The 23,066-nt window shown below is 43.1% G+C and overlaps 1 protein-coding gene across 4 annotated transcripts in view; it reads left to right on the forward strand.

The window, feature by feature from the left end:
- Positions 1-23,066, forward strand: part of cfap221 (cilia and flagella associated protein 221) — a 236,769-nt gene that overhangs the window by 17,452 nt on the left and 196,251 nt on the right. For 2 of the 4 annotated variants that reach the window (XM_041200050.1, XM_041200053.1), the window contains exons 2-3: positions 13,442-13,562; positions 17,421-17,578. In XM_041200050.1, the coding sequence (XP_041055984.1) occupies positions 17,443-17,578 (136 nt within the window). In that variant the 5' untranslated portion in view covers positions 13,442-13,562; positions 17,421-17,442. Of the gene's footprint in view, positions 1-5,084; positions 5,207-13,441; positions 13,563-17,420; positions 17,579-23,066 lie in introns of all 4 variants that reach the window. The other 2 variants (XM_041200052.1, XM_041200051.1) reach the window with 2 other exon arrangements.

Raw genomic sequence — 23,066 nt, forward strand, 5'->3', positions numbered from 1 at the left:
CCGATGTTCCTCCTGTAACCATTGTAGAACCTGTGGTCCCCGTTGTGGTTGATCAACCAAGGATAGACATACCAGATGTCTCGGTTGGAGTGGATAACACTGAGCTTCCTGAGCCTCAGGAGGTACCTGATGTTGTTGCAGTTCCAGAAAATGAAGATTCAGTAAGAGATTTAAAGTTGTGGAGCTACGACATTCCACCTGGATCAGGAAACCACCTGAGAGACTGAATTTATAATTTTATAACCTGTGTATATATTTGTAATGTCATTAATGTAATTGTTGTAAATACAAATTGTAAGAAATAATTAAAGGTGGAGGAAATGTAGTAACTGTAACTTTAAGGAATGTAGTGACTGTAGCTTTAAGTCTGTGTAGTATCGTGTGACAGTATTAACGAATCAAACCTTAGAGGTGAGGCAGAATTTTCTGCCTGCCGGGCAGTCGGGCCTAACCCAATCTCCGGCGGGCGGGGAGCTGATCCCTGCTGGAGAAGTGGGACCCAGCGCCATTTTTCGTGGGCAGGCCAATTATGGCCCGCCCAGTGTGAAGTCCGCCGGGAAGCGCTGTGTGCTTCCTGTTCAGGTGGGGGGGGATTCCACAAAAGTGAGAGTGTGCTCTTTCGCACATGCACACGAAAGAGCACATATTTCTCTAAGTGCTGCCTCAGGGAGATCACTGACACTTTAAAAACATAAAAAAATAGAAAAAAAGAATCCTTAACATGTACTCCTCATGTGACAATGTCACATGAATTGGGACATATTCATAAATTACACTAAAACTTTATTAAACTTTTTAAATCCCTGCATGAAACCTGATCCTGCCGGTGGATGAGGTTTCGTGTTTTTTCTATTTGCCGCCGGGGCTCCTGGCCTGCCCGCCAACCTTAAGATTGGATGGGCAGGTCCTTTAGTTGTTTCAATGATCCTGTCAAAGGCCTTAATTGATCATTGACAAGTCGGCCAGCAAATAGTTGATTTTGTTGTCGGCCCGCCGTCCTGAAAATTTAAATAGGGCGGGATGACGTCTGAGGTGCTCCCCAACGTCATCCCGCGTCATTATATGTGTCGACGAGTGGGCTCCATCCCTTGCTCGCCGATGGCAAAATTCAGCCTGTGGAGTTTTTGTTTAGTTGTGGATCTTAATGGAAGCATGTAACTGCTACTGAAGCCCTGTTAATTATCATGAAGAGATATTAACATCTATAATATTATTGGAAATTATTTTTAAAAATAGAATTCTAGTGGGGCTCAGTGTCTAGCTGTGCGTCTATGTGTGTCTTAATTGGATTGAAGCCAGCTGGTCTGGGAGCTTTAATGTATAGTAGTTTTGAAATGTTAATTGGGTGAACAGGAAGGTGAAATTTTCATTTGCATTTGTTGAATAAACCATTCAAGAGTGTGGGTAAAATCTTGTGCCTAGCTAGAAGAAGCCAAACAGTGTGTTTATTTTTTCAGCTTACTAATAAAATTGGTGCTATGAAAGGGGTTTTATTCTGAGAAGAGCTGAAGTTCAAAAAACTGAGTGATACAAAAGAAAATTTACATTCCAAGGGAAAGTTGGTTATATAAAAAAAAAGTTTGTGTGTGTAAGGTAGAGGTATTTAAGACCTAACCAGCTTGTATGCCTCGAACCAACTTGCAAAGGAACCTCATTTTGAATTTGTAAGGTCAAATGTACTTTGCCTGATGTCTATTTAAATCTATAGGGTACTGTTGCTTTAGTGGAGATTTACCTGGGCATGATTAATTTGGGGATTTGTTAAAAAGTTATTATAGTAGTAATTTGTAGCCATGTGTATGTGTTTAATTTGTTGTTAAATTAATAAATATTTAATTTAGTTTTAAATAAAAACCACGAGACTCCGTGGTCTTATTCCTACTGAATTCAAATTCTGCATCTCGAAATTACAAATTGCAAAAATGGATTATGACAGTTGTTTCAAGTTTCCCTCTGGAATTTGAACAACTCAGCCTTTACCATTGGTTGTGTCATAGTAAAATAAAGTTCACTGTTTCTTATGAGAAACCTGTCTGTAAAATCAAGTCTATAACATCCAAGAACACCTTGTTTTTTAACTGATTCCCTATAGCTACTATAAACTTCTGGTTGTATGCTTTAGACATTGAGGGCCATCGCAACCTGGGTCAAACCTGGGTTGGGTAGGGGGAAATGGAGGGGGGACCGGAACTCTAAAATTGCCACCTGATTCCCACTAGCTTTCTTTTTGATTGAGAAACATGGTGGGTTGTGAGTGGCGCCCACACAAATGGACATTGAGACTTCCATGTTATTACCTACTTCAATTCTGTATTTCCTGGAGTTCGATATTTTCAGCGAGGCAGGTGGGTTGCTGAACCTGTGTATATCACATCAGCATTGGGTCTCTTTGCAACTGTACTGCCACTTTTATGCGGATGACACTTCTTTCAAGCCTCCAGTCTAAATAGTTTTAATCAATTTACACATCTTTTTTTCCCCTTTTCCTCTTCATATCAGGTTAATTCTAACCTGTACCTAACATAATGCTGCTATTTGCTACTGATAATTGACATTTAAGTTTAAAATTTGAATGCCCTGTTTTTGGTCTTTTGTAGATGCATGTGGAAACAACAATTTTTCAGTGGCATTTCTTGACTACTGCCAATCTTATTGATGATATATAGTAGATGTTGCAATTGCAGTTATGTTTGACAGTGAGGTGACTTGTCTTACAGTAATATAAACCGGTTCCTTTTGATTGTACATCAATTAGGCATAATAAAGCTAATAGGATGGGCCCAGAAACCTGTGCATGGTTCTTGAAAAGACTAAGCTAACCAAACATGTTTGCCCTTTTCACTGATAGATTTTTTTTTTTGCTTAGACTTCTTGGGTTGTTGCACCATTGGCAAGGCCACCTTTTATTGCCTGTTCCTAATTGCTCTTGGGAAAGTGGGGGTGAGCCTTCTTCTTGATCTGCTGCAGTCCATGTAGGAAAGTTATAATAAAGAGACAGTGATATGTGTCCAAATCATATTTAACTTGGAGGGGAAGCTGGAGGTGATGGTGTACCCATGCATGGGAAGGAGGGGAGTGGGGGGGTGGGGCAGGGGTGGCGTTGGGCAGGTTGGGTGTTGTTGGCCTTCTTTTTCGAAAGCTTCTTGCCCCAAAGATGAGGCCCAGTGGCAACTGCGCACCTGGTGGCCCCAACACCACTACTGCCCTCCACTCATTGGGCTTGCCTTCCTTGCACCGTACAACAAGACCATTACCAATCTTCCCTTTGACGATGCCTCAATATGGAGGCACCTTCTTTTTTCCTTGCAACCTGAACAGCAGCTACCCCTAACGGTGGTAATGCTGACGCTGTAAAGATGCCAAACTTCTGGTTGAGACAGCAGCATGGAGAAGCAACCCACTGTCCTGAATTGACTGCTACCAGAAGGATTGCTGCTGCAGTCCCACTGTCCTCCTACATGGGTTCGGGACCCACAATTGGTGCCAACCAAGGGACTTACCTCCTGGCAGAAAAGTTCCAGAGTTGGATGTTTGAACAATTCAGTTATGTTCCTATAAAAAAAAAATGCCTGTGCAATCTGGTATATGCACTAAATGTGTCAAGCATGTGCTTATCCTGTCAATTGATTAGGTCTAAGCAATTAGTCAATTTGCATCACAGAGGAAGTTTAGAACCAAATTATCCTGAATGTAATATTATATCAGTTTGGTGGTTAATCAATAGATGGTGAAAATTATTTTGTAAGTCAGAACTCGTTGACATCAATAAGAGTATTTCTAATACAAGTCTATTGCTAAAAAGTGGAAGCAAAACAAGACAATTATAAATGTTTTCAGAAAGAACAATTTCTGCAGTGGCATGGATCTGGATACATGTTAACTATCTACCTTCTCAGCTTGATTATGATATTTAGAATATAAATATATATTTAATCTTGATTGTTGTGAAGTTACATGCTATAAAATGCATTCTAATGATTTCTAAATAACTGGATTCAGATAGGTAGAATTTCAGAAACAAAATGAACAACTTCTGAAAATTATCTTTCATGGTGTCACGCAATACATTATCTTAACTCGAGCTTACAGTATTAGAACACAAAGTTTGTAGATTTTTTAAAAATTGTACTTGTGGAAACTATATATTTGAAAAAAAAACTGGGAACAGCTTGGTATTTATAACTGTAATAAATATTTAACAGATGGTCGCAGGAAGAAAACTATTTATTAACAAAACTTACATGCTATGAAAATCGAGTCATTACAGCTCGAGAATTTTTTTCTATCTGAGAGCTTTGTGCTGTTTAACAGTCAATTTTAAGAATGTTAGTAGAACAATACAATACTTGATTGACTTTTAAAATTTAAATAAGTGTCCTTGCTATCTTAATAGTCTTATGTTCAATATTTTATTTTATTTTCAATTAATTGATAGAGATGAATTAAAAATTATTAAATAAATTAAGTGAATTAAAATGGGTGAAGAAACCTCCAGGAAAGATCTTATGCAAAACTCGTAAGAGTAAAATGAGAGATAGTTGCTGCATGTCAGTTTTCACAGTTAGTTTAACATCTCCTTCCTTCCAGTGACCCCAGACTAGTTCACTGACAAGGATGGTTAAACAACAGGCTGAATTTTCGGGTCCCACTGGGAGCAAGGACAGAGGCAGGCAGGTGTCAAAAAACCTGTATTGGCTGTTGTGCAGATTTCCTCAGGCCGTTCCCTGCATCAGCCGTTTTCACCAGGTCGTGGCGGGGGAGGGCGGCCCTGCAATCTCACCCATTCCACAATTAAGGCCAAATAAACTGGTGAAGAGCTCATTAAGAACTAAGGGTGAATGGCACAGAGGGAGCTTGTTCTGGATGTCGGATAGCAGTCTGATAATTTAGCAACAATTGTGAAAGCAATCCAAGATCTAATCCCATTGCTCTCCTGTCTTCCCATAAACTTCTATCTTCATCTGCTTCAAACATTTATCCAAATTTCCCTTAAAAAGTGGTGTTTATGCCTCAAATTGAGGTAAAGCATTATATGCTCTGAACAACTCTCTATGGTTAGAAATTCCTATTTAATGTTTTCCTAGAGGATTCTCTGAACCAGAGGAAATAACCTTTTCTTATTCAATATGAGCAAGAGGCCCTGGAGCTGGAGAGGCCCATACGCCTAGATCAACCGGCCACCGTGAGGTTGGGGTGCCACAGGGAGGTAAGAGTGCAGTGCACTGAGGTGAGAATGTCTGTAATTGCAACAATTCCACTGTAGTTCCTATATTGATGCAAGCCTTCAACCTGGAATCCCCATTGATAATGGAAAGATGAGGGCACCCTGATGCATATCTCTGTCTCATCTGGGTGCCAGGCATGCACAATAACAGTGCAATGACTTCAACTAATGACATGTCCTTGTTTTTCCTTTCAAGCTCACCAGCAGCCCATGAAGATGAGGAGCCAGAAGGCTCACTCCTAACCCCTGAGGACAGCAGCCAACAGAACGCACCTGCGTCACACCGTCTCTGCTAAGCAGACAGCAGCACAGATACCAGCACCTTGGTGGGCATTGGATCACCAGCTACCATCTCATTGCACATTGGTGAGGGCACTTCACACTCGTCACACAGGTGGAGGCAGAGTGTGCCCAGGGCACTGGCAGTTGGAGGAGTGCTGGGGACCAGGACAATGCTCAGTTGGTGGCTGATGATGTGTCTGGAGTCGTCCATGAGGCAGCAGATGCTGGACATCCAGCAGGGTGTGCGGCAGGATCTGGCAGAGAAACATGAATAGGTGTGTGCCATGGTCTCCGTAGTGAAGGAGTCCTTGCAGAGCGTAAGCAATGCATTGACCCTCGTGTCTGAGTGTAATACCTCCTCCATGGAGAGGCTCCTCCAGGAGTTGAATCAGGGGTTTCCAGGAAGCAGCAATGATCTCAGGTGGTCACTGTCAGTGTGGGATATGGATTGGGCACCCAGTATCCCAGCTAGGTGCCTGTTTATCAGTGGTGAGCAGGGAGGTCCAGAGTGACCTCACGTTGATGCATGAGCTGCCTGTCGTATCTGTGGGCTCCTCTCAGGGCACTCCAGATGAGGGCAGCAGCTCCTCCACCCCTTTGCCAGTGACTGTGGCATCTAATGAGGCTGCGGTGACCGGGAAGATGCCAGCCATGGCACTAGCTGCTCCCTCCGAGGCGGGGCCAGCACAGGCTCCATGAGCCAGAGGACATCTGCCAAAGCCATCAAGGCCAACAGGACAGCAGATTGAGCAGGCTGTCTCCAATGCCAGTGCCAGTGAGGGGGGAGCGCCTAGGTGTAGCACCCACAAGCGCAAACTTAAAGCAACTTAATCACAACGTGGCCTGATCATGGGTGATATTTGTTTCCCCAACTCTTATGTTCATTGTTTATTGGTGTGATGGATAGCACCTGTCAATGTTAATTTGTAGAATGTATGCCAGGCACCATTTCATTAAATGTGTTTTTGTACAACAAGCCTCTGGATGCTTCATTGGTTCTGTGGGTGCAGATTCTGAAAAACACGAAAGAGGAGATGTTCAGTGTGGATGAGAAAATTCAGACTTTGAAAACAGATAAGGAAACTTCTAAGAAATAAAATGAGGATCTAACAAGTGAGTTGCATGAGTCTTAGGCGCAGACAGTGACCACGGAAGAAAAACATACACGGACTTACAGGGTGGACAAAATGATGCCAGGGAGTCAGCTGCAAAGTGGAAGACAGTCCCTGCTACCTGAAAACTTATAAAATATACAGAAGGCAGCTCAGCAACAAATCTGAAAATTCATTGTTACCGATGTGAAAGTAACCATAATCCCTGAAATTTACCATTTTAAGGAGGTGAAATGATATTATTGTCGTAAAAGAGGACACATACTAAAGCAATGTAAAGCAAGATTGAGACAGACTCCCAGGCAGCAAACTAAACTGATTGAAGTACATAATGTGGAAGAACCAGAAACCACTAATTCCAATGTTTATTCTCTATTTAATGTGAAAGTAGGGAAAAGAGAGCCAATCACTATTATTCTGTAGGTTAATGGCAACCCTTTGATTATGGAAGTGGATACCGATGCATCAACCACTGTTGTGGGGGAGCACACATTCAAATATTTAAACAAGGGTACTCAACAATTGAATATGGAGCAGACTTCAAGCAAACTGAAAATGTATAGTGGTGAATCCATACAAATGAAAGGTATTACCCACTGTACTTGTTTATTACAAGCACCAGGCAGCACAGCTCCCTGTGATTGTCGTGGAAGGTGAAGGACCAAGCCTCCTAGGTCATGATTTGTTAAAGAAAATTAAACTGAATTGGTCTGAAAGTTTCCAGTTGAGAGCTGGAGGACAGCCAGATCTGTTAAAGGAATATGACAAGGTCTTTCGAGCAGAACTGATGAAAATGAAGGGCCTACAGGCCAAGATCTATGTTGACTCTGAAGCACCTCCTTATTTATTTTAAAACCAGGCCAGTGCCTTATGCCCTGAGAGAGAATGTTGACACCAGATTAAACCATTTAGAGAAGCTGGGTATTATTCAGCCAGTCCAATTTTCAGGATGAGCAGCACCCATAGTCCCTGTCTTGAAACCGGATCAGACCATCCGTATCTGTGGGGATTACAAGTTAACAGTAAACAAGGCTGCCAAATTGGACAAGTAACCTATCCCCAGGATTGATGATGTATATGCCAAATTAGCAGGAGGGAGAACTTAGACTAAATTAGATATGAGTCATGCATATTAGCATATTAGCAGCTGGAATTGGATGATACGTCCAGAGGATTTGTAACCATAAACACACACAAATAGGTTTATGAACACACGCGCCTGCCTTTCAGTGTTTCTTCAGCCTGTGTGACATTCCAGAGGATGATGGAGAGCTTGCTGCAGGGACTACCTCAAGTCATGGTCTACCCGGATGACGTCTTAATAACTGGGCTAACAGAAGCGGAAAACTTGGCTAACTTGGAAGAAGTCTTAAAACAATTCTTTGAAGCAGAGGTACGCTTGAAAAGGAAAAGTGTATCTTTCAGGCAAGTGAAGTCATTTACTTGGACCACCAGGTGGATGTCCAAGGGTTACACCCGGTGGAAGAAAAAGTTAAAGCTATTAAGGAGGCACCCTCGCCTACAAATGTCTTAGACGCAAGTCATTCTCGGGTATGGTAAATTACTATGGTCAATTCCTACCCAACTTATCAATGATCCTAGCCCCTGTACACATTATTAAAGAAAAAACAACATTGGTCTTGGAAGTAACCTAAAAAAAATTCTTCATGAAAGCTAAACAGCTCTTGCACTCTTCAAACCTGTTAGTACACTACGACCTGACTAAAAAATTGGTGCTAACTTGAGATGCATCCCCTTATGGCATTGGAGCAATACTATCTCACAAGATGGATGATGGTTGAGAAAGGCCAAATGATTATCTATCCAGAATCCTCTCTACGTCTGAGAAGGGTTATTCACAAATTGAGAAAGAAGGCTTATTGATTATTTTTGGAGTTAAAAAATTCCATGGCCAGAATTTTTAGCTCTTCGGGCAGGCACAAGCCCACCCAGCCGAGCGTAAAGTGATGCGCGATGATGTCAGATGAGCGTCCCAACGTCATCGCGCACTTGCACGATATTTCGGTCGGCAGGCGTGCGCCGGAGTTGGAAGCGCACCTGCCGACAATGAAAAGACCTATTAAGACCATTAAAAAGGTAATTCAAATAAATTTTTCACTGCCCGTCCAATCTTATGGTTGGCGGACAGGTAAAAAGGCCAAACAGACTTTGCATCTTTTAGGAAACCTTGTCCACGGGCAGGATGAGGTTTCCAACAGCTATTAAAAATTACATAAATATTAAAACACTTCATTAATAACATGTCCCTGCTCAGGCAACGCAATGAGGGGACATGTTTTATAACATTTTAAAATCTTTATTTTTAATGTTTTAAACTCTTCATCTCCGTGAGGCAGCTCTGTGCCATAGGCAGCTTTTCCAGCGTGCACCCCGCGCGCTGCGCAAACCTGCGCTCTCACCCTCCACCCCCACCCACTCTCACACACACACACACACACACACACACACACACACACACTCACACACCCACACACACAGGCAGCGCTGAGCACTGCCACATGCATTTCATGCTGGGCAGGCCTTAATTGGCACGTGAGTGTGAAATCGCGGTCTGTCCCTGATTGCGATCCAGTCTGCCCCCGCCGAGCCCACCATAAAAGAGCGTCATAAAAAACTTCTATGCTTCCTGTTTGGCTATAGAACCCCACACAGGTTTAACACCTTCAGAATTACTTATGAAGTGCCGGCTTCATATGAGATTAAGCCTGGTACTTCGCAATTTGGAGGGGAAGGTAGAGAACAGTCCAGGGAATCAAAAATTGACTCATGATTTGCATTATCGAGAGTGAGAATTTAGTGTCGGTGAGACAATATTTGTACGAAACTTGGTGGTGGATCAAGTTGGTTACCTGGTGTAATAGTTCCTGTGACCACGTAGAAGTGGAGAGTAGGATCACCCGAAAACACATGGATCATTTGAGAAGAAGGGAGATACCCCATCAAACCGATGTTCTTCCTGTAACCATTGTAGAACCTGTGGTCCCCGTTGTGGTTGATCAACCAAGGATAGACATACAAGATGTCTTGGTTGGAGTGGATAACACTGAGCTCCCTGTGCCTCAGGAGGTACCTGATGTTGTTGCAGTTCCAGAAAATGAAGATTCAGTAAGAGATTTAAAGTTGTGGAGCTACGACATTCCACCTGGATCAGGAAACCATCTGAGAGACTGAATTTATAATTTTATAACCCGTGTATATATTTGTAATGTCATTAACGTAATTGTTGTAAATACAAATTGTAAGAAATAATTAAAGGTGGAGGACATACGCACGAAAGAGCACACATCTCTCTGAGGCTAAGTGCTGCCTCAGGGAGATCGCTGACGCTTTAAAAACATTAAAAATAGAAAAATAAATCCTTAACATGTCCTCCTCATGTGACAATGTCACATGAGATGGGACATATTCATAAATTACACTAAAACTTTATTAAACTTTTTAAATCCCTGCATGAAACCTCATCTTTCCGGTGGATGAGGTTTCATGTTTTTTCTATTTGTTGCTGGGGCTCCTGGCCTGCTCACCAACCTTAAGATTGGATGGGCAGATCCTTTAATTGTTTCAATGATCCTGTCAATGGCCTTAATTGACCATTGACAGGTCAGCCAGCCCGCAGCTGATTTTGTTGCGGGCCTGCCTTCCTGAAAATCTAAATAGGGCGGGATGACGTTTTATGCGTTGACAAGTGGGTTCCGTCCCCTGCTCGCTGACAGCAAAATTCAGCCCGTTGAGTTTTTGTTTAGTTGTGGATCTTGATGGAATCATGTAACTGCTACTGAAGCCCTGTTAATTATTATGAAGAGATATTAACATGTATAATATTATTGGAAATTATTTTTAAAAATACAATTCTATCTGGGCTCTGTGTCTAGGTGTGCATCTATGTGTGTCTTAATTGGATTGAAGCCAGCTGGTCTGGGTGCTTTGATGTATATTAGTTTTGAAATGTTAATTGGGTGAACAGGAAGGTAAAATGTGCATTTGCATTTGTTGAATAAACCATTCAAGAGTGAGGGTAAAATCTTGCGCCTAGCTAGAAGAAGCCAAACAGTGTGTTTATTTTTTCAGCTTACTAATAAAATTGGTGCTATGAAAGGGGTTTTATTCTGAGAAGAGCTGAAGTTCAAAAGGCTGAGTGATACAAAAGAAAATTTACATTCAAAGGGAAAGTTGGTTATATAAAAAAAAGAGTTTGTGTGTGTAAGGTAGAGGTATTTAAGACCTAACCAGCCTGTATGCCTCCAACCAACTTGCAAAGGAACTCATTTTGAATTCGTAAGGTCAAATGTACTTTGCCTGATGTCTATTTAAAGTCTATGGGGTACTGTTGCCTTAGTGGAGATTTACCTGGGCATGATTAATTTGGGGATTTGTTAAAAAGTTATTATAGTAGTAATTTGTAGCCATGTGTATGTGTTTAATTTGTTGTTAAATTAATAAATATTTAATTTAGTTTTAAATAAAAACCACGAGACTCCGTGGTCTTATTCCTACTGAATTCAAATTCTGCATCTCGAAATTACAAATTGCAAAAATGGATTATGACAGTTGTTTCAAGTTTCCCTCTGGAATTTGAACAACTCAGCCTTTACCATTGGTTGTGTCATAGTAAAATAAAGTTTACTGTTTCTTATGAGAAACCTGTCTGTAAAATCAAGTCTATAACTTCCAAGAACCCCTTGTTTTTTAATTGATTCCCTATAGCTACTATAAACTTCTGGTTGTATGCTTTAGACATTGAGGGCCATCCCAACATGGGTCAAACCTGGGTTGGGTAGGGGGAAATGGAGGGGGGACCGGAACTCTAAAATTGCCACCTGATTCCTACTAGCTGTCTTTTTGATTGAGAAACATGGTGGCTTGTGAGTGGCACCCACACAAATGGACATTGAGACTTCCATGTTATTACCTACTTCAATTTTGTATTTCCTGGAGTTTGATATTTTCAGCGAGGCAGGTGGGTTGCTGAACCTGTGTAAATCACGTCAGCATTGGGTCTCTTTGCAACTGTGTTGCCACTTTTATGCGGATGACACTTCTTTCAAGCCTCCAGTCTAAATAGTTTTAATCAATTTACACATTTTTTCAGGTTATCAGGTTAATTCTATCTGACTGCAATCTGTACCTAACATAATGCTGCTATTTGCTACTGATAATTGACTTTTAAGTTTAAAATTTGAATACCCTGTTTTTGGTCTATTGTAAATGCATGTGGAAACAACAATTTTTCAGTGGCATTTCTTGACTACTGCCAATCTTATTGATGATAGTAGATGTTGCAATTGCAGTTATATTTGACAGTGAGGTGACTTGCCTTACAGTAACATAAATTGATTCATTTTGATTGTACACCAATTAGACATAATAAAGCTAATAGGATGGGCCCAGAAACCTGTGCATAGTTCTTCAAAAGACTAAGCTAACCAAACATGTTTGCTCTTTTCACTGATAGATTTTTTTTTTTGCTTAGACTTTTTGGGTTGTTGCACCACTGGCAAGGCCACCCTTTATTGCCTGTTCCTAATTGCTCTTGGGAAAGTGGGGGTGAGCCTTCTTCTTGATCTGCTGCAGTCCATGTGGGAAAGTTATAATAAAGAGACAGTGATATGTGTCCAAATCATGTTTAACTTGGAGGGGAAGCTGGAGGTGATGGTGTACCCATGCATGGGAGGGAGGGGAGGGGTGGGGGGGGCGGGGGGGCGGAGGGCAGGTGGGGTGTTGTTGGCCTTCGTTTTCAGAGGCTTCTTGCCCCAAAGATGAGGCCCAGTGGCAACTGCTGACGTGGTGGCCCAACACCACTACTGCCCTCCACTCATTGGGCTTGCCTTCCTTGCACCATACAACAAGACCATTACCAACCTTCCCTTTGACGACGCCTCAATATGGAGGCACCTTCTTTTTTCCTTGCAACCTGAACAGCAGCTATCCCTATCGGTGGTAATGCTGACGCCGTAAAGATGCAAAACTGCTGGTTGAGACAGCAGCATGGAGAAACAACCCACTGTCTTGAATTGACTGCTACCAGAAGGATTGCATCTGCAGTCCCACTATCCTCCCACATGGGTTCGGGACCTACAATTGGTGCCAACCAAGGGACTTAACTCCTGGCAGAAAAGATCCAGCGTTGCATGTTTGAACAATTCATTTATGTTCCTATAAAAAAAATGCCTGTGCAATCTGGTATATGCACTAAATGTGTCAAGCATATGCTTATCCTGTCAATTGATTAGGTCTAAGCAATTAGTCAATTTGCATCACAGAGGAAGTTAAGAACCAGATTATCCTGAATGTAATATTATATCAGTTTGGTGGTTAATCAATAGATGGTGAAAATGATTTTGTAAGTCAGAAGTCATTGACATCAATAAGACTATTTCTAACACAAGTCTATTGCTAAAAAGTGGAAGCAAGACAAGACAATTATAAATGTTTTCAGAAAGAACAATTTCTGCAGTGGCATGGATCTGGATACATGTTAACTATCTACCTTCTCAGCTTGGTTATGATGTTTAGAATATAAATATATATTTAATCTTGATTGTTGTGAAGTTACATGCTATAAAATGCATTCTAATGATTTCTAGATAACTGGATTGAGGTAGGTAGAATTTCAGAAACAAAATGAACAACTTCTGAAAATTATCTTTCATGGTGTCATGCAACACATTATCTTAACTCGAACTTACAGTATTAGAACACAAAGTTTGTAGGTTTTTTAAAAATTGTATTTGTGGAAACTATATATTTGAAAAAAAAAACTGGGAACAGCTTGGTATTTATAACTGTAATAAATATTTAACAGATGGTCGCAGGAAGAAAACTATGAACCTTTTCTTATTCAACATGAGCAAGAGGCCCTGGAACTGGAGAGGCCCATACGCCTAGATCAACCGGCCACCGTGAGGTTGGGGTGCCACAGGGAGGTAAGAGTGCAGTGCACTGCGGTGAGAATGTCTGTAATTGCAACAATTCCACTGTAGTTCCTATATTGATGTGAGCCTTCAACCTGGAATCCCCATTGATAATGGAAAGATGAGGGCACCCTGATGCATATCTCTGTCTCATCTGGGTGCCAGGCATGCACAATAACAGTGCAGTGACTTCAACTAATGACATGTCCTTGTTTTTCCTTTCAGGCTTACCAGCAGCGCATCGGGATGAGGAGCCAGAAGGCTCACCCCTGACCTCTGAGAACAACAGCCAACAGAACGCACCTGCGTCACACCCTCTCTGCTAAGCAGACAGCAGCACAGATACCAGCACCTCGGTGGGCATTGGATCACCAGCTACTACCTCAGTGCACATTGGTGAGGGCATTTCACACTCGTCACTCAGGTGGAGGCAGAGTGTGCCCAGGGCACTGGCAGTTGGAGGAGTGCTGGGGACCAGGACAGTGCTCACTTGGTGGCTGATGATGTGCCTCTGGAGTCGTCCATGAGGCAGCAGATGCTGGACATCCAGCAGGGTGTGCGGCAGGATCTGGCGGCGATACATGAGGGGGTGTGTGCCATGGTCTCCGTAATGGAGGAGTCCTTGCGGAGCAATGCATTGACCCTCCTGGCCGAGCGTAATACCTCCTCCATGGAGAGGCTCCTCCAGGAGTTGAATCAATGGTTCCCAGGGAGCAGCAATGATCTCAGGTGGTCACTGTCAGTGTGGGATATGGATTGGGCACCCAGTATCCCAGCTAGGTGCCTGTTTATCAGTGGTGAGCAGGGAGGTCCAGAGTGACCTCACATTGATGCATGAGCTGCCTGTCATATCTGTGGGCTCCTCTCAGGGCACTCCAGATGAGGGTAGCAGCTCCTCCACCCCTCTGCCAGTGACCGTGGCATCCAACGAGGCTGCAGCGACTGGGAAGATGCCAGCCATGGCACTAGCTGCTCCCTCCCAGGCGGGGCCAGCCATTAAGGCCAACAGGACAGCAGAGTGAGCTGGATGTCTCCAATGCTGGTGCCAGTGAAGGGGGAGCTCCTAGATGTAGCACCCAGAAGCACAAACTTAAAGCACCTTAATCACAACATGGCCTGATAATGGGTGATATTTGTTTCCCCAACTTTTATGTTCATTGTTTATTGGTGTGATGGATAGCACCTGTCAATGTTAATTTGTAGAATGTATGCTAGGCACCATTTCATTAAATGTGTTTTTGTACAACAAGCCTCTGAATGGTTCATTGGTTCTGTAGGTGCAGAGTAAGCCATGATGTTATGATTGACTTGTTTCTCATTATACTTCATTGAAATGGCACGTAGTGCATGTTGTTGACCATGCAAATGGCCCTGCCAGTGATTGAGTATGGAGACTGAAGCCCTGGCATGTAGTGGTGGTTCTCATTTGGTAGACTAGCTGAAGGAGCATTGGATCAAATTGTCCCAGGTGTCCCTGCCTCCCTGGAGGTTGCCCAGATTAGTGTCTATGCCCTCAGTGTTCTCCTGACCATGCTTGTCCTCGAACTCACTACTGGACTCATTGTCTGTTGCCTGTGCAGCTGTGTCAAGATCTTCTTCCTTGACTGCAAATCCCCTTTCCAGTGCCAGATAGTCGAGAGCGCAGTATGCAACCACTGTCAGCATCACACGACCTAGGGGGTATTGGAGTACGCCTCTTGAACGGTCCAGGCCTTGGTGGCGCATCTTGAGAAGAGCTGTGGCTCTCTATACCACCGCCTTTGTGGAGCAATGGCTCTTGTTGTACTGCTGCTCGGCCTCTGTTCTTGGGTGGCGGAGAGGTGCCATGAGCCACCTTTTGAGGGGAAAGCCCTTGTCACCCAGCAGCCATCCATCCAGTCGGGCTGGAGCACTGAAGAACCTCGGCAACTGGGGGTTTCTCAGGATGTAAGCATCATGAGAGCTGCCATGGTACCTTGCACAGACTTGTAGAATCTGCATCCTGTGGTCACACACTATCTGCATATTCATGGAATGGTATCCCTTCCTGTTGACGAAAGCTCTCGGCTCACCCACTGGCACCTTGATGGCCATATGTGTGCAGTCAATTGCATCCTGGATGGGGGGAAGCCAGCAATCACTGTGAACCCTCTGGCTCGCTCTGCTTGACTGTCCTCATCCGTACGGTTGTGAGTGAAAGTCAGTGCATGCCTGAATAGGGCGTCTTCCACAAGCTTAATGCAACTATGGACAGTTGATTGGCAAACTCCACAAAGATCTCCCACTGACCCCTGGAAAGAGCCGGAGACATAGAAGTTGAGAGCCACTGTGACTTTCTGCGCCACTGGCATGGAGTGTACACCCACACAGTCGGATTTGATCTCAGGGCTGATCTTCTGACAGATGTCTCCCTTGAGAGGCGGAGCCTCCTTTGCCATTGCACCTCAGACATATTGAGGTAACTGCATCGCCATCTGTAAACCCTGGCAGAAGGATAGTGGTGTCTTCTGTGGCCCCTTCTGCCTTGGACTTCCTGCTGGCCCTGCACCCCTTGTACCTGTGCCACTCCTCCCAAAGATCTCTCCCCTGGAAGCTGCATTGGGACACCTAGCCCTTCTGGCCCTCTCTTCCTCCTCAGAATAGGTCCCTCTAACGGACACCACAATCCCCTGATACCTGGAAGGCTCCAAGTGGTATGAATCCTCCGGGGGCCTGGAAAACAACACTGAGTCTTGAACTGAAGCCTCTTATTTCTGCCCAAGCAGAAATGAAGCGAAATGAAGATGTCCTGTTCACACAAGCAAGCAGCAGCAAGTTACATTCTAAACTACAAACTACTCGCATTTAAAAGCCCACTGACCCCTCTTATCCCACCCGTGGATGAGGTTTTTGAAAATGTGGCCTGCCCACCTGCCCATTTAGTCCGTGCGATGGCCTGAAAAGTGCATGAGCCATGTAAACTCTGAGTTGGTGACTCAAGAGCCTTACCTGGCCACTTAATTAACGGCGGGCCTGCCTAGTGAAATACCATGAGAGTGTGCGTTGATGTTGGCATGCTCGGCCGACATCAACACACTTTATTTCTCTCTCGGACGTGTCGGGCACACACCCTAAAAATTCTGCCCATTGAGTGGATGCAAACTTCCACTTATAACACTATTATTTTTTGTTGTAAAAACTTGAAGAAGTGACACTTGATGAATGAGGTATAATTGGGTTTTTGATGCTGACCAATTTATTATTACTGCTGAATAACCCCTGAAAAATGTAATTCTTTATTTGGGAAGTGTTAAATTTCTCCATTGCACGATGAAAAATTCCATAGATATTTAAAATAATATTTTTTAAAGATGTTAGTTTATATGTCAGCTTCTACTTTAATCCAATATGTTTGCCTTAATCTTTATTTCGTTTACTGTAAAATTATAAAAAGTAAATGATAAAATCTGCTCGTTGCTCCCTGGTTTTACTGTCTGAGTTCTTCAATGTGATTGGCTGCTTAGCTTGCTTCATGACATCAGTTGCTAGAGCTCCTCTATGGCTAGTGCCAGAATGAAATTGACGTCAGGAAAGGTGAAATCCATGCCACAGAGCTCACTAGATCTCTATGGGAAGCTTTCTTTAAGGGCAGTGGTGAGTGCCATCACTTCACTGCTGATAAAATCTGGGCCATTCCCCTTCACCTACAGATACAGGCAGCCTGCAGTACATGTGGCAATCAATCTTCCTCAACATGTGCAGAAAATTACATTGGACATCACTTCTTATTTGCTTCAGAATATGTTTTATGTTCTAATGCATCACGTTAGCTAAAATGTATTTTTATAATTTTGAACCTTTAGCCTTAAGTCCTCAGAAGTAACTTTTCTTTTGCGTGTTTCTATTTTGCAGGTTATTTGAATAAAATATTATTATGGAGGTGGAGAAATTTGCTGCTTTGCAGCTCAGCAACCATGGTCATACCTTTAAGAGGCAGACAGTTCTTCCTAAAGACAGACTGGTGGAGGAGCCCAAGCATAGGCATGTGCCAAATCATTTACTGGAAACAAGTAAGATTGCCATGGGAAAATAATAGAAGCAGCTAATATAATTAACAGCTGAGTATAATCCCAACCTTGATAAATAGCAGATACAGAAATAAAATTTTAATGCAACTCATAAGTATATTTTTTTCTGTCTTATGAATAACAATTTGGGCTTTAATCAATAAATGCATAATGTGTATTAATGTCTTTTTGCATGTACACTCAGCTCCTAGTCATTCAGATGTTTTTGAACTAAAAACATTTAGCATTATCAAATAAGTTAAATTAGTTAGCAGTTAACGAACACGTTCCAGGGTGGGGGTAATTACTTTTAAAACTTTGCATTATCAGTTCATTTGAATTAAGTGGCTTTGAATGAAGGGAAGTAAACTATATGCACATATACCAAGTGTATTGCAGATTTTTGCCAAAAGTTTTTTTTATGATATAGCAAGATCAATTTTCATATGGTCCAGAATCTTCTGCTCTGGAGTCTAGGTTAGGTTGCAGGCACAGAAGAGAGAGTGATTTCCACTGTGGGGTTGGGGAGGAGACTGTCTGAGGGGAGCAAGATCCATGTGCGATCTTGTGCTGTTCAGCTCATTACACATGTATCTGTGAGGAGCTTGCCGATTCTTGTGCTGGGGGCAGGCAGGAAATCGCTGTCCCTGCCGTTACCATTTGGAGTCGAAGGTCCAGGCGCCACATTTAAAGGACACATGGACAGCCATTCATTCACTGCAAGCCAGGAGCTCCGGACTCTCCACAGACAGTATGTCCCAGAGCATACAATGTGTGGCTCCACGGTTCAACGATGTCTCCCTGGAGATTCCCCTCCAGGCAATCCAGGAAAGGCAGGAGCTGCTGTTTCCCAAGGAACGCAGCAGGTGGCTCTGCCATCTGACCATGCCAGCCTGGGCAAAGGTTACAGCAGAGGTTAGTGCCTGTGAGGCCCACAGGAGAACTGCCTAGCAATGTAGGAAAAGGATGAATGATCTGCTGCACTCAACCAGCGTAAGTGGCATTGCCTACTCACTGCAAAGCAACTGCAAAGTTGAACAAATACTTCACATCCGTGCTCATGTTGAACGAATACTTCACATCCATCTTCACCCAAGAGAATGAGGATGAAGGTATTGAACTTGGGGAGAGAGACTGTGAGGTTCTTGAGCAAATTGACATAGGGAGTGACAAGGTATTGGAGGTATTGGCGGGCTTAAAAGTGGACAAATCTCCATGTCCGATGAGTTGTGTCCCAGGCTGCTGAGGGAGGCAAGGGAGGAGATCGCAGGGGCTCTGACCCAAATTTTTAATTCCTCTCTGGCCAAGGGGGAGGTGCCAGAGGACTGGAGAACAGCTAATGTGATTCTGCTATTTAAGAAGGGTTGTAGAGATAAGACAGACCTGTGAGTCTCACGTCAGTTGGTAGGGAAACTATTGGAGAAAGTTCTGAAGGAGAGAATCTATCTCCACTTGGAGAAGCAAGGTTTGATTAGCGATAGTCAGCATGGCTTTGTCAGAGGGAGGTCATGCCTAACAAATTTGATTGAAGTTTTTGAGGAAGTGCTTTTGTTCTCATCCAGTTGCTTCATGATCATTAGAGTGTCCCTTTAGTCAGCCAATTGTGCTCACCTTCAACTCCACCTACTGAAAATATCTTCCTCCCACTTTGAGGATTCACACGTGCAGAACAACTGTGTTGTGAGGAAGAGCCTTGAAAAAATGGTGTATGTGATCTTCCAGACATGTTGATCCACCTTCTACCCTCCCCCTGTCACCCGCTAACTTCATCCCATTGGTTAGCATCCCCATCCCCACCCTGACCCTAACCCCTCCCATCTCCGAGTTATGTGTTTCATCTGTTTCCGTGAAACCCCTCCATGAAACCTTCACCTACCTGACTATTACCCTGGGCCAGCCGCCCTACTGCATCCCATTGCCCCCTCTCGCTATGACTGTTCGCTCCACTGCTGAATACTCTGAATTCAACACCCAGCACCTACCCCACCCTCTATGACCATCACATCCATAGGACCCCCAGACTCAACAAGCAAGGCCCTTCCCTCCACCCCATGTCTCTGCACTCTTGCATTCTCTCGCTGGCCTCCAATCCTTTCCCAGACAGTCTTTCTTCCGTCCTGGACAGAGTCCTTCCCTTCTCCCAGACAGTCCGTCTTCCTTCCCCGCAGAGCATCCCTCCCTGCCCTGTTGGTCCCTCCCTTGTGCTGCCTCCACTTCACCTTTCCCCGCTGGTGTTCCCCCCTCTGTTCTGCCTCCACTCCACCCTTTCCCCCCTTAGCCTGCCTCCCCTATCCAGCCTCCGCTGCCTTCTTCCCTGCCTGCACTGCCTTCCATGTTTAGCCTCCACGCTGCTTGGCCTACTGGCACCTGATCTCAATCAAGAGGCTGATATTTGTGAGCGGTCACCAAGAAGGCCAAAGCAGTGGCGACTCATTTCAAAGTCGTGGAGGAAGTCAAGCTAACAAGGTGCCGGCCACTTATATACAGTTGTAAATGTGAACATTCTAATTTCTGACTGGCGGGGATTTTAATTTGGAGGGGAGCTTAATTATGGTGAGCTGGCCTTTTAGTGAGCATGCATGACACATAAATGTATGCAAAAGAGCTTCACGACACTGTTCGTCGGGAAGCCCAACCAGCCTATATAGTCCTGAGACATAATTGCAAAGCTTCATCCCACCATCAGGAAACTAATTTTTGGCCTCACACCAAAAGTTCCCCAACCGTCAAGCTTCCTGCTGCTGGCAGCCCCGGAAGATTCGGCCATGGAATGTATTTTGCCAGCCTGGAACCATCAGTGTGAAATCAGGTCAATTAAATGCAACAGGAATGCTGCCATCACTAATTATGCTTCTTACCATGTGCAGTGAGCAGGATGAGACACAGGTGGAAAGGACGGTGCAGTAAACAGCTAACTGGGGAGCATACTTATGTCCTAACTCTATTGAGTAGAAGAGAATTGCATATGTTGGTGGCCAAACCTTTAATAGAGAAAGCAGTTTGGCCTCCAGCCAGTTCAGCCATGATCTTAATGAATGGCAGAGCAGGCTTTGAAGTGACAAATGGCCTACTCCTGCTCCTATGTTTCTATCTGCCCAATTCCCACTTATAATCAGGGCTGCAGTTTTAATTGTAGGAGTCCTACAGTTACTAGAAGGTATATAAAAATGAATGGGTGTGAGAATGGGTTTTAAAAATATTTTCGGCAATATTGTGTTATTCTGTAAAATAGACTGGGTGTCTGTGTGTGTATGAATGATTTAATTAAGCTGGGCAAGAGATTGATAGGAGTCAGGTTGTCTGGAGGTTTGGAAACATGAAAAGGATAGTGGTGTTAAGATTGAGGTACAAGTAAATATGTTAGATCTAACATTCACATTTTTAGATAAGCTGAGAGCTTGTTTGAATATCAAAGGGGAGTCAGAAGTACCAAGAAACATGTTTGTATCTTGCAGTAGCTCCATAGGTATAGTAGTGGGGATGTTGTATTTTATTGACCCGAAAGCAAAGACCAGTATTTTAGAGTTGATGTTGATCTGGAGCTATGGAAATAGGTGGAGATAGCTGGAGCTGTTTGAGCTGTTGAGCTATAGCTGGGGCTCTGGGGGAGAGGATGTAGTTTGAATCACCCATCCAGTCAAGCGAGAAAAGTCTTGGACTGCACCAAGCAGGTTTATTCTGAAGTAGATTCCACTGCAGAGTGGAAGAGGTTAAAGGTCATGTGGTTTGATTTTATTGAAGCTACAGCAGTTTGCCTTGTGTAATATTACTGGATTTCATACTAGACATCTCTAAGGGAATGTTGCCTAGAAGGTGTTTAATTGTGGGTTTGACCAAGTAGAGAGTTTTTGGGGGAATGCTCTGTCAGACTAACCTTAATTGTGTAACTGTAATCTTGTGTGCTTAAGATCTGTTGTTTTGGTTAATAAAACTTTTACTTTTAATTTTTAAAATCCCCAAAAGTGTTATTGGACCTCTTACTGCTAAGATCGGTGCATCTTCTTCTCATTTTCAGAATTAATAAAAGAGTATGGCCTAGTTTCCCTCTGGGATTTGATTTGCACAGCAATCAACACCAGCTGTGGTCATAACAATAGGTCACGAGTTAGTTCACCCCATGCCCCTTCAGAAAGAAATGTATTTGAATATGCAAAACTATAACTGCGATATTTGCAAATTATTAACTAAACCTTTCATTAAAGTAGGAATTTCAAACCGTAGACTATAATGATGATGAAATAAGGTAGAATAAATAAACTTGATAGAACATATAGAAATTTAAATATGCACCTATTTATGCAACAAAGTTTGATAGGTGTCACTTTCGGTCATAAAGAATAAATGAAAAAATGGTTTAAACTTGCTTCTTTTGAAAACAAACATTTCAAACTGTGTAACTTTCATCTAAATAGCATATGTTTTAGTAGGATAGTTCAATCTACTCCAATAAGGATCAACTGTTTTATTTTAGTTATGTTATAATTCAGATGATAATGAAAGACTGTTAGCTGGACTTGTGCCATGGAGTTGGGAAGCTTGAGCCAAGAAATCTCCTGGCTTGACAGATCCATCTCCATGGAAATAACCCCATACACATGAGGCAGTTTGGAGGCAGTCACCGAGGCAGGTGAGTGCTGAGGAAGGCTGATTAGAAGGCCTGCCTCGGTTCTCTGAGACTTTGGACCAATTTTATAAAAGTTTGTTACACCCTCTAGCCCTCACCCCTTCACCCATCCCCCCAACTCCCTACATCCCCTCACACCTCCGACCCATCCACTATGCTGCCTCATACCGCCATGCAATACTCTATGCAACATACCTACCTTGCCACCTCCTTGTCACCTCATATCCTCATGGCATCTCCATTCCACTTCATACACCATGCCATTTCCATGCCACCACATACTATTACTCAACCAGTATCCACTATAGGCAGACCACAGGAGACATGTGGAGATGAAAAAAAAAATTCTGACAATCTAAGAGAGTTCTCACTCAAACACACTTGATGCAGAAAAAGCTCTTATTCATGAAATCCATTCAAACCTTTTAAATCCCTTTAAGTGGTCAATCTGTTATTAAAAAAAAACAAACTTATATTCAAATATCAAAGACGCTAATCCTTTAATAGCCTCTTAAAACTGTAAATCAAAATGTGAACTCAGCCCTCTACTGAGTGGTTTTGGAGTTTTTGTAATTCAGCCAAGCATTCATGATGGGCTCAGCTGTATTAATAATAACCTTTAGGAAATGTTAACAATGGAATCTATAGAAACTGTGGAAACAGATACTAATAGTTTTTCCTAAGCTACACCAGATGGCCTGTCAATCAGTGCACTCAAGCAGTGCGTGTTTGTGTTTTTAATTCTAACTGATAGTTGCCGTTTTTCTTTTCATGTTTTAGGGGTTGGAGAATTTAAAAACTTGAGATCATGACACTTAACAGACCTTATCCACCCTTCAAGAGTGTTTACTTCTCCTCCGTCAATAC

The sequence above is a fragment of the Carcharodon carcharias genome, chromosome 12 (assembly GCF_017639515.1).
Source record: "Carcharodon carcharias isolate sCarCar2 chromosome 12, sCarCar2.pri, whole genome shotgun sequence".
In the NCBI taxonomy this organism is placed as follows: domain Eukaryota; kingdom Metazoa; phylum Chordata; class Chondrichthyes; order Lamniformes; family Lamnidae; genus Carcharodon; species Carcharodon carcharias.